Source organism: Haliotis cracherodii, unplaced genomic scaffold, assembly GCF_022045235.1.
Source record: "Haliotis cracherodii isolate W230 unplaced genomic scaffold, xgHalCrac1.p SCAF_23, whole genome shotgun sequence".
Taxonomy (NCBI): domain Eukaryota; kingdom Metazoa; phylum Mollusca; class Gastropoda; order Lepetellida; family Haliotidae; genus Haliotis; species Haliotis cracherodii.
Window position 1 is genome coordinate 4,698,132 of NW_027266279.1, and position 16,939 is coordinate 4,715,070.

General features: G+C 39.2%; 1 protein-coding gene across 5 annotated transcripts in view; it reads right to left on the reverse strand.

Moving 5' to 3' along the window:
* Nucleotides 1-4,528: 4,528 nt before the first annotated feature.
* The window catches only part of LOC139471631 (neprilysin-1-like), a 92,622-nt gene continuing 80,211 nt past the window's right edge, over nucleotides 4,529-16,939 (reverse strand). For 4 of the 5 annotated variants that reach the window (XM_071254029.1, XM_071254028.1, XM_071254030.1 and 1 more), the window contains 8 exons: nucleotides 15,869-15,972; nucleotides 15,435-15,493; nucleotides 13,544-13,595; nucleotides 12,583-12,650; nucleotides 9,847-9,977; nucleotides 6,989-7,054; nucleotides 6,321-6,416; nucleotides 4,529-5,858 (listed from right to left, as the gene is read on the reverse strand). In XM_071254029.1, the coding sequence (XP_071110130.1) occupies nucleotides 5,682-5,858; nucleotides 6,321-6,416; nucleotides 6,989-7,054; nucleotides 9,847-9,977; nucleotides 12,583-12,650; nucleotides 13,544-13,595; nucleotides 15,435-15,493; nucleotides 15,869-15,972 (753 nt within the window). In that variant the 3' untranslated portion in view covers nucleotides 4,529-5,681. The remainder of the gene's footprint in view (nucleotides 5,859-6,320; nucleotides 6,417-6,988; nucleotides 7,055-9,846; nucleotides 9,978-12,582; nucleotides 12,651-13,543; nucleotides 13,596-15,434; nucleotides 15,494-15,868; nucleotides 15,973-16,939) is intronic. The other variant, XR_011653858.1, reaches the window with a different exon arrangement.

The window sequence follows — 16,939 nt, forward strand, 5'->3', positions numbered from 1 at the left end:
GTAAACTCCTACCGAGAAGTTAGAAGCCTCGAAGTTGATGAGAAATTCTGGAGTGATCGTCGGATCCTCACTCAGAGATGTGAGACCCGTGAAGATCCGGGGTAGAATAGGTCTTCAGCAACCCATGCTTGCCGTAAAAGGCGACTATGCTTGTCGTAAAAGGCGACTAACGGGATCGGGTGGTCAGGCTCGCTGACTTGGTTGATGCATGTCATCGATCCCAATTGCGTGGATCGATGCTCAGGTTATCAATCACTGGATTGTCTGGTCCAGACTCGATTATTTACAGACCGCCGTCATAAAGCTGGAATATTACGGCGTTAAACAACAAACAAACAAAAAAAACACTCAGAGATGTAAAATATTTGATATTAATGCAATTGGGAATTGTCTATGGTTCAATACGACTCGGTCCATTTGGAACACCCGCAGCACTGTCAGGAATCTATATTAGAACGAGTTTAGTGCACGCACCAATCACACGGCACAACATATGACGGCAGTCTCTAACCTTATATAACTGTTCAAATTGTTTCTGTTTGGTTTGGTTTTCAAATGAAAGTTTAATATTGACATATCAAGAATAATTTTCAAAAACGTCCTTCGTGGTATACGAACTATATACCGCGTGATGTGGCGTTACACAGTTACTATCAAAAGGTTCTAGTGCTGTTTGGATTATGTCAAATCCAACTAGCTATATGTCCTTTGTATGTTTGTTGTTTAACGACTAACTCAGCAAATTTCCAGCTACATGACGGTATCCTATAAATCTTAAAAATTGGATCAAACAATCTAATGATTGATAATATGAGCAACACCCTCCGCCGTCGGGATGCGATGACACGTACGCATCACGTTTCTTACAGGCGTAGTTGGTGATGACCAAATCTAACACGGCATTCACCCGAGCAACTAGCTATGATGGCTGATGACCAAGTACCTCTTCAGTGTCGGAGCTCCTTGGTGTTCCCCAATGATGCTGTATATGACAGCCAGAATCGAGTACCTCTTCGGCGTCTTAGCTCCCGGGGGTACACAAATGATGCTGTATATGACAGCCAGAATCGAGTACCTCTTCGGCGTCTTAGCTCCCGGGGGTACACAAATGATGCTGAAAATGACGGCCAGAATCGAGTACCTCTTCCATGTCGGAGGTCCCGGGAGTACACTGAAGATGTTATAAATGACAGCCAGAATCAATCACATCTTCGGTGTCGCAGCTCTTGGGGTACACCAATGATGCTATAACAGCCAGAATCTATTACCTCTTCATTATCGGAGCTCCGGATTTGTTTGTTTGTTGTTTAACGTCAACACTCGGCAATATTCCAGATCTCCTGGAGAACGAATGATGACAGACCCTGAACATGAATATACTTTATTAAAGTTAACTTACAGAAACAAGGAAACAGGAATGTGTGGTCTAACAGGAACAACCGCCATTATAACACACGGACAAAGGTACAGCAAACCCAGCTGTGTATTTCAATCTATCATGTTTTTAAAAAAGGTGCGTTCTGTATTCATTTTCTGGTGAAACACATCTTGTTTTGTGTACAAAGTGATATGTTTATACTGAAATACAACGTCCTTGTATCAGCTTTTCAGCAAATATCGATGGGATACTAAATATTTATGAAAGCGTCGTCAATGATTTATGTAGATATTTCCAACAGATACATGGAAAATGGATGGTGCTGATCTTTTTTCCAGATGTATAGATAACAACCTGTCGATATCTGCATCACGATCTAACAATGTAAACAGTCATGTTGGCGATACCTTCACATATGAATCTTAGATGATCGTATTCTTACACATGTGGATAAGACAAGATGCAATACAATTACGTCACTTGTCACACAGCGTCTATAGTTTTATCATGTTTTGTCTTTCTGTAAAGTGATTAAATTCCTTATTCATGCACTCCTAACAACATACATTGTACCACCATATAGCCGTACCATGGTAACGAACAGGCGTGTGTCCTCTCTGAACTTGTGTTTAAAGTTGGTATGATGGTATAATGTATCTATTAACATTTAGCAATGTGTCATGATGTTAGTTGTGAAGATTTTTGAACCACGGTATTCATTCTTTTCGGTGAATTCACAGTTTTTACCTGAGTTCGTTAACTATGCTGTCATGTTATTTTTGTGCGTACCTTGTTGTCATCTTGACTTATTTGTTTGACTGCTAATAAAGACATACCAGTTTTCTCTTTCATCTTTTGTCTAGTAGTTGTGATGTTTTTAATGCTTTATCACTTTTTGTAATGGCAAGTGACAGAGTGAATTATTGACGATTTATTATTTGACCTATTATTGAAATATAATAGCATGTGTGTATCTAAGACCAAGAAGTCATACTTTCCCACCTTGAAGCCAGGATATTTATTCTGGTTTTATGTCTACCTGCAGGTGTTAAACTAATTTCTGACTGTGAAGTATGCTTTTTGGTTGCAGCTAGCAAAGACAACTTTACCATTATTTCCATTTGTTCATTACTTGGTATTGCCGATTCAACACGATGTCGTAAGTATTTTCTGAAGCTAAAAATAACAAAGCTGTCTGTGTATGATATATAGATATAATATGTGTACTTCATGTAAGACAATATCTACTTCAGTATGTTTAAACATAGAAGCAGTTGCCCACACAAATGTCGAATTGTCATTTCGTTAATATGAATACCTTACCAGAATTCCTCCAGTCGTAATTCCATGTGAATTCAACTTGAAGTATTGATAGGAATGTCAAGCCTCAGATAGCTCAGGTTGACAAAAAGATATAGAAAGGCAGGCCAAGGCTGTCTAGCAATCCAATCCACATTGCAAATAAACTTCGGAAGAAAAACTATAAAAAAGTAAGTGTAGTTTCTCTGACAGTCGGATCATAAAGTTATTTTTTAGACAAGAAAACCGTTTCTTTGCCGTTCCAGTATTAAACGTTAAAGACAATTGCGATGTTTCATTAGCTCGGTGATGTGGAGGGGAAAGAGGGTTGTTGTCGAATCCTTGTCAGTTACTTAATTACCTGGCTTGATTGTATCCTCTGGTGAAAAGGTACGATACAAATAAAGATGCTATTGTCAACAGACCTTTCCGCTAAGAACAACGATGCTTAGTGATTTACGATGGATTGATTAAAATAGATGGACTGATGAAATCACAACCCCTACAACCCAGTTAATGTATGATACGATCATAAAATAATCACAAAAACTCAATATATCTTTTGAGATGATAAAACTGAAACGCTGTACAGTGTTGCGGGACTTACACATGCCAGGATCCGCTGGTTATAGCTTCGGATAATTATTTTTACCCATTATCTCAGCATGTATCTTGGTTTCACAAAAATGATGAATGCCTCTTGGGCCCTTTTTCCACATAAAGCTGACATATTCTGATAAAACTAAAATACTGTCAAACTGACTCCCAATGAATCACTGTGCCTAATATGGGTTTTCTGTTTGCCTCACCTTAATGATACTTGACATATACAACTAAAAGAAGTTGAAAAATACATCTGCTTTTTTGTCATATTACTGAAGTTAATGCCATGACTGATTAACTACAGTAATACGAAAGAATTGGGATTTCTTTAACAGCTCTTGAATAGTATATTTTAATTGACTCCACTTGAAGTTTGGTTGATTACTTTCCATTTTGAGTATCAGCATATCCATTAACTTAAGAATAAGAACGATACAGCTTTAACTAAATAGTCCGTTTCAACAACTGGTTGTCGAACACATGATACACACTGGCACCACAAAACACAACACATATATAGTCCTGTCTTATACAAACATATCAAATTAGGGCAAGAGTCTGTCAAAGCAGGGACCAGTCATTTATGATGAGATGACTCTGTCTTTACCAAGATTGGGGCTGGGTTAGATCTGTGAGGTGGCCAGGGCTATGGATAGTGGATGGTTGTAAAAAACAAATGCACCATTTCGGAGGGTAGCCAAATCATTTTCAAATGAGATAACTGTATGTCATGCACAATGGCAAAACATCCCCTGCTATAGTTAATGACTGGTCCCTGAATATGTAATGATAATTGATACATGTAATATACAGCATACAGTCCACGGACTGACATTATTTTTCAACAGTGAACAAGAACATGTACATGAAAGAAGTCATGATATATTGCACACACACATCTTCATCATTGTCTAGCCAACCACCAGCAAATGCTTCAGTCTGTCGGCTTCAAAAACCTATTTCAGATGCTACCTGCTGTCACAGTACCACATCATATATACTACTCAAAAGAAGTTAAGGATCACCCGATTCTTTCATATTGGTAAAGTTAATCTGTCATGCATGAGAGATGAACTATTGTAATATGAAAGAATCAGGTGATCCTTAACTTCTTTTGAGTAGTATATATCCTAATTGAACAAAGCAGCTTGAAGTAATATACATACCATCATTGATGTTCCTTTCCCCCTAATCTTTCTACCAAAATGGACCAACAAAACTAATAAAGTATAAATATTTTACATTTCAGTTGCTACCTCAATGGGATGAAACACAAAAATTCAGAATATTTCTGTTATTATCATCTGGGGCCAAGGCTATAATGATCACATTGTTTCATGAATAGCTTTCTGTTTATTAAATTTAAACTTCAAATGGTGTTTCTAGCAATACATAAGCATTTTAAATCTTTGAGGATAACACCATATTTCTTGTGGAATCATGAACTCCTATTGGAACCAAAGAATATTTTCATCTGAACAATTTCCTTCAAGAAAAAACTTTCATTGTCCAAATTTCCCCCTCCGTATATGACTTTTCCTTTCCTCCCCTTTAAAATATGGCCTTTCCACTCCTCCCATCCAATATATATGGCCTTTCCACTTCTCCCATCCAATATATATGGCTGTTGCACTCCTCTCATCCAATATATATGGCCTTTCCACTCCTCCCATTCAATATACATGGCTTTTCCACTCCTCCCATTCAATATATATGGCCTTTCCACTCCTCCCATTCAATATATATGGCTGTTCCACTCCTCCCATTCAATATATATGGCCTTTCCACTCCTCCCATTCAATATATATGGCCTTTCCACCCCTCCCATTCAATATATATGGCCTTTCCACTCCTCTTTCAGTATACAGCTTTTCCATCTTCTCCGTTCCACACATGGCTTTGGCTCTCCTCTCTCACCCACACCGTATTATTCATTTCTCACCACTACTCGTCTTTTGCACAGACATTGAGAGCCATATATGTCAATTCCCTAACAAGTGTTCACCTCCATATATGGTATTGACAATGTCCAGGTTTCCAACATCTCCCTGTATGGACGGACAGACAGGCAAGCATCACGTCCATATTTACCCATTTCACCACCACACCAAATTTAACATATATCAAAATATTACCCATGTAAAAAAAATGTCATCAAGATTCGGCTCCAGTATATTGCAGTTTGAATACATATTGAATGAAGTTTCAGTTCAGCATGAAAGTGTACTGAGTTGTTCAGGAATCTTGAGTTCCAGAGTAGAGACTATACATCCTCTGCTGTCACAACCAATGAGTCACGGAGAAAACACAGCTGATTCTCTTGAACTTTAATCTTTGCTTGGCTCGAGTTCGGTGTGACCTTGAATGAAGGTCATCATCATGGATGAATCTCACACTGGAATCACCACACAGAGCACTTTTTTGTCGGATTCATGCGACTTCCGACGGGACAATTATACGCTTCGGCAAAGTCAAGTGAGTTGGAGAGCGGCCCCAGGATCCGGAGAGGTCCGGGACTGTGGACTGCTGTGCGTATCTTGTGAAGAGCTTCTTCATCTCGCATCTTCCCACACCAGATCTGGAAAGACAACATGAGGGCACAAAACATACACAACTTTGAACTGATAAATAAGCACTCAATTAAAGAAACCAGAATCTGAGATTGTTTACATTGTCATGAAAACAGCGAAGGGAACGTCCTAAACAAACATATCTTAAGGGCCCAAGAAAGAAAAAGAAAATCAGTATGCAGTATTATCACACGTAATGTTGACAGGCCACAGATCATATTGAGTCAATTTACCTCTGAATGTCTACCAAACAATTACCCGTACTGGAATGACTAAAACAGATCTTTGATGGTGAAACCTTCATTGAAAAGTTTAGCTTTTTGCAAACTGCAACTGTGTGACATTTGAATGTAGGTCTGTGGTTCCTGATGACTTCTGAAGCCCTCTAGAATGTAATGATTACATCTATCACGTCTTGAAATCGCAGCATATTGCTCTGAAATTTACTTGAAGACACTTGAGTCACCTACCTGAGCATAGTTGAGGAAGAAGAGCTGGTTGTGACTCAGTCCGATGCCTGGTAGAAGCTGCTCCTCTCCATGTTCCTGCACCCACTTCCTGTAGGCCTGCAGGTAAATACAAATCATTTGGGACTATATGATGTGTGGGGTGCCTCACTCTAACTTTGTATTCATGACTGGTTTCTAAAGTCACTTTAGTGAGGGCAAATACGTGTGAAACATCCATCATACTTTTAGAAAGACATTAGGTGAGGTGAAATGGGGTTTAACATTGCATCCAAGATTATTGCACTCATATGGCGACGTGCAATGCAAGTGTGTGTGTTTGTGTGGCTGATTGTACTAGTCCGGACTAATGCCATTTTGAAGTGCTACCCCACTGAGATACCATGTTGCAGTTTAACATGAATACCCCACTCAGACACAGTATACTGACTCCGAGCCGACTAGTCCTTGTTTTAGACCCTGAGTTTCAGGCAGTTCCGTCTTTCAACATCTTTTGGTATGATGCAGCTGGGGATTGAACCCTGGACCTTTTGCTCCCCAGGTGGATGCTATACAAGACCATGAAGGCAGTCAAGAAAGGCGTTAAATCATAAAGAGCCTGGTGTGTTTCCGCGTTACAGTTATCATATATTAGGAAAAGAACATGTGTATAGAAAAGAGTAGCAACTCACTCTGTATGCCTGTTTCAGTCCTCCGTTATCTGCGATGTTCTCTCCCTGGGTGTTCTTACCATCAAGCTGGAAATAGAAATAGAATTACCATATTTAAATTTTCTTCTAATGTTCCCTCATTTTCCCTGTGGTTTGTCGTACCAGATACTGCAGACAGTACCCACGGAAACCATCCTGATAAGGTACCTTCCTACTTGGTACTCATATACTGCTTGCAGAAAGTGTCCCTTTGGTTTTTTGAGATGTTGGGACATCTTACGCATCAAACAATCACAGCTTTGTTCCCTTTGTGACATATTGTGAATAAAATACACATAACAGCACACCATAAACCACTTTATTTTAAGCTGCTTGTGTAAAAAGATACCTGAAAAATTTCAAAGCCCCTACAATACTGTGCATAAGTACCCAAAATAGCCTTTTCAACTTGCACAGCTTATGTCTTCACAGATCCTTTTTCACTGATTGAATGCATGTGTACATGATCTTTATTGCAATCAATAATGCACAAAAATGCTTCATCTCCCTAAGGCACTATCGTTGTTGTGAGCTTGTGACACAACTGGGACAGCAGATGAACAGATGCAAATTGGAAGTCTTCTGAAACCACATTTCCAGCAGAATGGATTCTTGCAATTAAAGTTTACTCACTGGTTTACAAATACCTTACAGACTAGACTACGGGAGTAATAATTGCCGCTGCTATATATTACATACAGTTACTGGACAAAACTAATATGTCCTCATGTTTCACAAAAGACAAATTGTTGGCTGGACATGCTTGATGTCCTGAAAATAGATTGTGTTGTGAAAAAATGTAAACTGTTCCGCTATTCCTGTGTTTTAAAGTTGTGACTGCAAAAGATATCCTGTCTCTTGCAAAATTCCCAAGGCCCCGAGATATAAGATAGTGGGTCCCATAGAGGAACATGCTGTGTGGCCTCCAAATGATTTTCAAATATTTTGTGACAGTATGTAAACTATTGCCATTGTCAAATGTATGATAGGCTTATCTATAAAATAAAAAAAATAACTTGATCTAGCCTAAAGATTGCAAAGAAAGCAATCCTGATAATAAAAATGTGTTTATCTACATGTACTCTGAAAACTCAGGAAACATTTTTTGAGGCAATGTCATGTCAAGGTGAAGATGGATCATGCAAAATGTGTTTATCAACCATTATGAGCGTAACTGGATAGATGAGTGGGTTGGAGATCAAGCTTCAAGCGAGTGAGTGGGTGAGAATCTGTAAACCTATAAAAATAGAATGCATTGACTTATGCCCCCATTTCACTACGACCACGAATATCCCGAATATCCCTAATCACCGTGAATAGGAAGTCTTCAAAGTTCGTAGATAAATCTCAATCATTTCTTGAAGTTCTTAAATAAATCTTATTTGATTTCCAAACATTCGTACAGTTTGCGGGAGTGCGTCAAAACGGCGAGAAAGTTTTTGTTTGTCAAAGACTTTCATTGAAGGATCCCCGAATTTCAATTTCATGGCTGTATCGTAATCCATTCGTAATTAATTCTTATGTTCCTTTACAGCTTCATAATCGATTCTTTTGCATTCTTGGCTATTCTTAGCGATTCGTGGCTCCCAAAATTTCTTGTCCTCAACCCCAAAACATCCCGAAACAACCACGAATGTCCCGGGTCAACTATCATGTAAGAATTAAGTAAGAACAACATTCGGCATATTCGTTACTCAGTCGTAGGTGATTCTTACAATTCGTGCATGATCCGTACAGGTATCTTGTAATTCCTATATGTCTCTTAACCAATTCCTGGTATTCTTCATATTTTTCAACCCGATTAGCCACGAAAGTTTGCATTATTGGCAGAATCATCACAAATTTTGAAAGTTTCCGATTCGGGTAATTCGGGATATTCGTGGTCGTAGTGAAAGGGGGCATTAGTCCAGTCAGGTACAGAGTCAAGCAGCTGAAGTCTGGTCAGGTATAGAATCACACAGAACATAACTAATCCGCTCCATACATGACCTGTACTTTTCTGCTGACCAAACTTAAGAAATATCAAGACCTGGTAATCGAACCAACGGCTCTGGACAATCCATGCAAAGGAGGGGTGGAAAGTTTATTTGTGGGCAAGTTGGTTGTGTTTGCTGGCTGACGACCATTAAAGCTACAAATCTATGATTCATATCTTAGCAGTCCAAGACAGCCATCTTCTACAATCACTTCACGAATGTGAAAAGCTACAGTTCACGTGTTGTGTTGACATGCTTAGATGAACACATGGAGAGCTTGAACATGTATGTCGTCTATGTATGGAAATGGGTTCTTCCTTTCCGCATGGAATGCCTTCTGTCTCAAAACTTGCACAAAATTAAGTTATTAAGTTAAATCATCTCACATCATGTCCTATTATAGTCATCACATCATACAACATGTTGTTTAGGGAACGATCTGGTTGTCTTTTTTGCAGTTTGACCTCAATGACATAAATCTCAACTACTTCATCAATTAGACAGAATGATAGATAGGTACATTTGACAAATGTAGGCATACTTTGGCTGACTTCTTTCCAGTCAGACAAAAGTACAAACAAGATTAACGATGTTTCAGACCATGTTTGTTTGTTTGCATTCCAGTTATCATTGTAAATACTCACATACATTCCTGTCTGCTCAGGCTTGTAGCTGGAATACTGGTTGATCATAAACTGGGCTAATGTATATCCTCACATACATCACTATCTGCTCCACCTTGAAGACGGAATACTGGTTGATCATGCACTGGGCAGGTGTCTATACTCGCATACATTCCTGTCTGCTCATGCTTGTATCCGGAATACATACTAGATCATGCACTGGGCTGGTGTATATACTCACATACATCCCTATCTGCACCAGCTTGTAGCCGGAATACTGGTTGATCATGCACTGGGCCTGGTTTCGGAACGCTTGGATGGTGTCCTCGTCCCACCACTGCTTTAGATTCCCATCTTTGTCGTACTGACGTCCTAGAGGAGAATAACATGTCACATGGTATTGTGTTTCTTTGAGTGAGTGAGTGAGTACGGTTTTACGCCCCTTTTAGCAATATTCCAGCAATATCACGGCGGGGGACACCAGAAATGGGCTTCACACATTGTACCCATGTCGGGAATCAAACCCCGGTCTTCGGTGTGACGAGCGAACGTTTTAACCACTAGGCTACCCGACCACCCCTGTGTTTCTTTGAAAATACACAATCAAACCTACAAATAATTACATCTGATACTGAAAAAGCATTACAATCAGTGTCGAGTAGATGAATGTTGTCTAACGTGGCAATATTCATCCTTATTTATCCCAACTTACAGTAAATAAACTGATGGGCAAATGAAAGTGTACCCTTGTTTGATGGTGGCTAAGAAATGAAACAAATAAGATATAGTTACTTGATGGTGATGTTTTTTATATGGGTATCAATCATAGCTGTGTTTTGTACCTCAGGTTTGCAGAGTTTCGGTAACCGTTTCTCAGCCTAGCAATGTTTTGATATCATTTGTAATTTTGGGTCAAATCCAATTTTCATGTGTAAACTTAGTTAATTGCAGCTTTAAAATGAGTTAAATATGTCACTAATCTATCATGAACTGATGTCACTTTTAGTGTAAGATTTCCATTAATGTGGCATTAAATACCAGTTCCCTATAATTTTAATATGTTAAATCAAGGATTACTTGTTTCCTCTTGAGAAAAGTTTGTTTGTCCTTTTTTGAAGCAGAATCAGCACTTCCAGAAAACCACTGCAGCAGAGTTCCAATTACAGTGAAATTTTGTTTGTCCTGTTAATCCAGGAACTTCGCCTCTTTACTGGTAGAAGCATCAATCTACAGTCAAGTCTCGTTAATCTGACACTCTTTAATCCGACAATCGGCTTTATCCGACACTGATGATGGGAACCGATGACATCATTGCCATTTAGACCCGTTAATCCGACAGTCTCGCACTCTGACTCCGATACACCTAATTTGCAACAAATTACCGAAATTTCTCATTAATCAGTCTCGTTAATCCGACACAGTGATCAGCGTACTCCATGGTCATCTGCCCGCGAGTACACAGCCCCTGTTTTGATGCGAGACGAGTCGGCTGGTAGCTGCATATAACAACGGCTGTAGAGATAAACTTGCTGAACAATAAACAATTAATGAACAATTAATGTTTGCATCGTTATCTATCGTGTATTTGTCTGATTTTCGATCACAAACGTTGATACTTAATTTTGTTTATCCGACATACTCGTTTATCCGACATAATCATATGCAACCAACCATGTCGGATTAACGGGACTTGACTGTATATCAGGACATTACCTGGTATCAGGTACTTTGTATACTCGTAAATCCGAAAATGTGTTACCGGTAATCAACACAATTTTGCTTGAAACAACACCATCCAGATTAACGAAGTTTCACTGCATGACGATAGTATGGTCACTGTGTATTCATTGTGTTCCAAATCGTGTATCTAGGGCTGGGACTGGTAACTTGTGTAAGACTCACAGGACTGCCCTGCCCTGGTCACATCGTACATTGTTTAATGACAGTAACATTGTTTACACTACAAGTCGCTTATGTTCACAATCTTTCTGACTCTGCATGCATTACTTCTGGCTTTCATTTGTGTAAGTAAGATAAAGCTTCAGTCAACTTCTGTGTATGCATGACCAGATCATTTTATATGTGTATGAAAATAGTTTGTGCCGGACCTCCGATAGGGGTCAACTTGTCCCAGCCCAGGAACATTCATAACATTGCTTCGTACACAATCCTCCATCAATGGGGTACCCAGCAATTTGATTCATGTCCCTCAGTCTCCATCTTGTTTGTCTGTTTGTGCATGTCTGTTGTGTTTTTTTGTCTTTGCATGTCTGTTTGTCTGTCTGCGCTTGTCTGTTAAGTTTGTCTGTCTGTGCATGTCTGTTTGTCTGTCTGTGCATGTCTGTTATGTTTGTTTGTCTCTCTGTGCATGTCTGTAATGTTTCTTTGTCTGTCTGCATGTCCTTTTGTCTGACTGTGCAAGCCTGTTATGTTTGTTCGTCTGTGCATGTCTGTTATGTTGGTCTGTGCAAGTCTGTTGGTCTGTCTGTGCTTGTCTGTTATGTTTCTTTGTCTGTGCATGTCTGTTTGTGCATGTCTGTTGTTTATTTGTCTGTCTGTGCATGTCTGTTATGTTTCTTTGTCTGTCTGTGCATGTCCGTTTGTCTATCTGTGCATATCTGTTATGTTTGTTCGTCTGTCTGTGCATGTCTGTTTATCTGTGCATGTCTGTTGTTTCTTTGTCTGTGCATGTCTGTTTGTTTGTCTGTGCATGTCTGTTATGTTTGTTTGTCTGTCTGTGCATGTCTGTTATGTTTGTTTGTCTGTCTGTGCATGTCTGTTATGTATGTCAATGTACTCGTTCATGCTTCGTCTAATTACACAGTTACAGTGTCAAAGTTTCACACACAGAACTAATTTCAATATTTAAATCTTGACACAAAAACGGCACCAGATTGGGAGTAGTCTCCTTCTCGTTGTTATCAATACAGAAAACAATCACTCTTGACTGGAATGCTGAAATGACAACATCAAATACCTTTGTCATCAAATCCATGTGTTATTTCATGTCCAATCACCACACCAATACCTCCATAGTTGAGTGACCTGTAACATGAAAACCATTACTATATAAGGCAGAAGATTTCAGATAATGAATGATCCCTCAAGTGAATGCTGCTTCGAACAATATTTACATCACAAAGTGTGTGAGTGAGTGAGTGAGTATGGTTTTACGCCGCTTTTAGCAATATTCCAGCAATATCACGGCGGGGGACACCAGAAATGGGCTTCACACATTGTACCCATGTCAGGAATCGACCCCAGCTCTTCGGCGTGGCGTGACTAGGCTACCCGACCGCCCCTACATCACAAAGAGATCTTACACTATTAAATTATTTACAAAAGCAAATCATGAGGGTATACAACAGACTATGAGTCCAATTACGAAAGCTAGATGTTTGTGAATGACAAGTCTTTATTTGAATATTGATTACTTTTCATTTGCATGTTGGAAATATTTCAGCCTTTTCCAGATCAGATTTTTCAATTTGACTTTTTGAACCTGTGCTTCAGCATTCCCACTATATCATCTCCTCAGTGATGATCTTATATAACATTTTAAATGTACATTGCACAATAATCAATCCAATCCAGCCATGTTGAGATCATGTGACCTTAGGTCTGGAAGCCTTTCAGTTGCCCTTAGTGATTATCTTTATGATATGATGGGGTTGGGGTGGATAGGTGGTGGGTCACTCTCTCTCGCCCACACACACTCATAGTATAAAAGACTTGTTTGTTGACAAAATTATAATTACATGTTTGCTGAAAAAGGATAAACCTGGTATATAAATATTCTAAATGTGATAAAGTGTTCGGGTTTTTGTAAGAAAAGCTTGTAAGGATCTCAAAAACGAGAAAGAGAGAAAGCTGAAATTCTGTTAGACTTGTTATGAAGAGACTTACAACAAACTTAAAGCAAAGTGACAGTTCCTTACTTGGGGAAATGTCTGCTGTAGAAGAGCGGCTGGAGGATGCCGGCTGGAAACACTGCAACATCAACATGACATGTCAGAGATATCCATTTGTTTAATAGAAGAACGACAGTAACACAGCTTCTTGTGCTCATTTAGGAGATACACTTTCATTTGGAATTGACAGCATTGGTCAGAGGTGTCAAATGTTACATTTCCTCAATAACATAAAGGTTATCAGTCGTTTTCTGAATCTCTCTCTCCCTCCCTACCTCCATCCCTCAAACCAATATCATCCCAGTAGGGATTGTAGAAAGCATTCACAACATACCGATATCATCCCTGTAGGGATTGTAGAAAGCATTCACAACATACCGATATCATCCCAGTAGGGATTGTAGAAAGCATTCACAACATACCGATATCATCCCTGTCGGGATTGTAGAAAGCATTCACAACATACCAATATCATTCCTGTTGGGATTGTAGAAAGCATTCACAACACACCAATATCATCCCAGTAGGGATTGTAGAAAGCATTCACAACATACCGATATCATCCCTGTAGGGATTGTAGAAAGCATTCACAACATACCAATATCATTCCTGTTGGGATTGTAGAAAGCATTCACAACATACCAATATCATTCCTGTTGGGATTGTAGAAAGCATTCACAACATACCATTATCATTCCTGTTCGGATTGTAGAAAGCATTCACAACATACCGATATCATTCCTGTTGGGATTGTAGAAAGCATTCACAACACACCGATATCATCCCTGTTGGGATTGTAGAAAGCATTCACAACATACCAATATCATTCCTGTTGGGATTGTAGAAAGCATTCACAACATACATATATCATTCCTGTTGGGATTGTAGAAAGCATTCACAACATACCAATATCATTCCTGTTGGGATTGTAGAAAGCATTCACAACATACCAGTATCATCCCTGTAGGGATTGTAGAAAGCATTCACAACACACCGATATCATCCCTGTTGGGATTGTAGAAAGCATTCACAACATACCGATATCATTCCTGTTGGGATTGTAGAAAGCATTCACAACATACCAATATCATCCCAGTAGGGATTGTAGAAAGCATTCACAACATACCAATATCATTCCTGTTGGGATTGTAGAAAGCATTCACAACATACCGATATCATCCCAGTAGGGATTGTAGAAAGCATTCACAACATACATATATCATTCCTGTTGGGATTGTAGAAAGCATTCACAACATACCAATATCATTCCTGTTGGGATTGTAGAAAGCATTCACAACATACCAATATCATCCCAGAAGGGATTGTAGAAAGCATTCACAACATACCAATATCATTCCTGTTGGGATTGTAGAAAGCATTCACAACATACCAATATCATTCCTGTTGGGATTGTAGAAAGCATTCACAACATACCAATATCATTCCTGTTGGGATTGTAGAAAGCATTCACAACATACCAATATCATTCCTGTTGGGATTGTAGAGAGCATTCACAACATACCAATATCATTCCTGATGGGATTGTAGAAAGCATTCACAACATACATATATCATTCCTGTTGGGATTGTAGAAAGCATTCACAACATACCAATATCATTCCTGTTGGGATTGTAGAAAGCATTCACAACATACATATATCATTCCTGTTGGGATTGTAGAAAGCATTCACAACATACATATATCATTCCTGTTGGGATTGTAGAAAGCATTCACAACATACCAATATCATTCCTGTTGGGATTGTAGAAAGCATTCACAACATACCAATATCATTCCTGTTGGGATTGTAGAAAGCATTCACAACATACCAATATCATTCCTGTTGGGATTGTAGAAAGCATTCACAACATACCGATATCATTCCTGTTGGGATTGTAGAAAGCATTCACAACATACCAATATCATTCCTGTTGGGATTGTAGAAAGCATTCACAACGGCAGGGTCCTGCTCCCAACTGAAATTAGAACAGGTTTTATCATTTAATAGCTGGTGTTATCGGTGTGATAAACTTAGTATCACGATCCGATAAATATGCAAATGATGTCACCTAGCTCCAGGAACTACTTTCATGCTCCATACATTGATGTTATGCCTTCTTTCTTAGTAAACTGCTTACCAATGTTCTTAATAGGCTTACATAGGGGTTTCCCAATGTGTCGTGTTACACGTCATTTGGCATGACAGATTAACTACAGTAATATAAAAGAATCAGAGTGACCTTAACTTCTTTTGAGTGGTATAAAACCACCTCAAGATAAGAAATTAACTGCCTCATTGTTCCCGGGCATTTATGGAGTGCTTCTTTCAATACGACATCAGTGGGACTTACGTGTCCTTCCTGACCGGTTCACGCAGTTTCCTCATCATGTTGATGGCGCTGTATTCCTCCACTCGTAGAATGTTCCTGAAGTACTGCTGTGCGTCAAACTGCAGCTGAACACAACAATCGGAACGCACATATGCAAATATTGTCTTAATTTAGAAATAATTTATATATCCTTAAATCGTTTAGATTTGTAGTAATTAAGTATTTCTGCCTCTATATATTCACATCTTAAGTAATTACTACAGGTCTGAGAGAGCTTAGGTAACTATATATACTCCTTTTCTCTTTCATTCACTCTTTGAGTGATGACTGACGATGGTTCAATAAGGTGAATCAGTGAGAGTCTAAAACTGCGATGATGTTTACATTTACGAGCATCTGCCCAGAGAGTGGAAAGTCGGTGGTTCGATCCCCGGCCACGTCATATGTAAGCTGTAAAAAGATGGTACTTGTTGTTACCCTGCCCGGCACTCGGCATAAAGGGTATAAAATAAAGATTGGTAGGCTAGGAGTCAGTATAGAATGTCTGACTAAGGTATTCATGTTAAACTGTGGCATGGTATCACCTCACCTCACATGATGGGTACACCAGTACTCAATGGACTTTAATGGACTGGAGTCCTTTGCCAAAAACTGAAGAAGCCAATCAGGGGAAATGAGACAGACGTGCAATAGTTTATTTACATCTCCAGTTTATGTACATGCTTGTTGCAGACTGGAAGAAAGCGGTCCAATGTCTGGACACAAATTGATAAGAAGAGGGTTAGAGACAGACACTCATAATTGGGAGACACCTAACTTTCCTTAACCAGCAAAAATAAAACAAGTCAGATTCGCCTTCACTTTCGAAACGGTTTCGACATTGCAATCACTGACTAAAATCCCAACACACATGTTCTGTACATTGTACAGCTTCAGAGCGGCAAATGTCTACCACTGAAATCAGCCACGCCAGGGGTCCGCAATCCGCAATAACCTTAGAATCAAAACACGCAAAATTAACGGATCCAAGACTGAACACTGTCTTGGGTTACCTTAGCCACCATTGCATGCTGTAAACAAAATTCCAGCCGT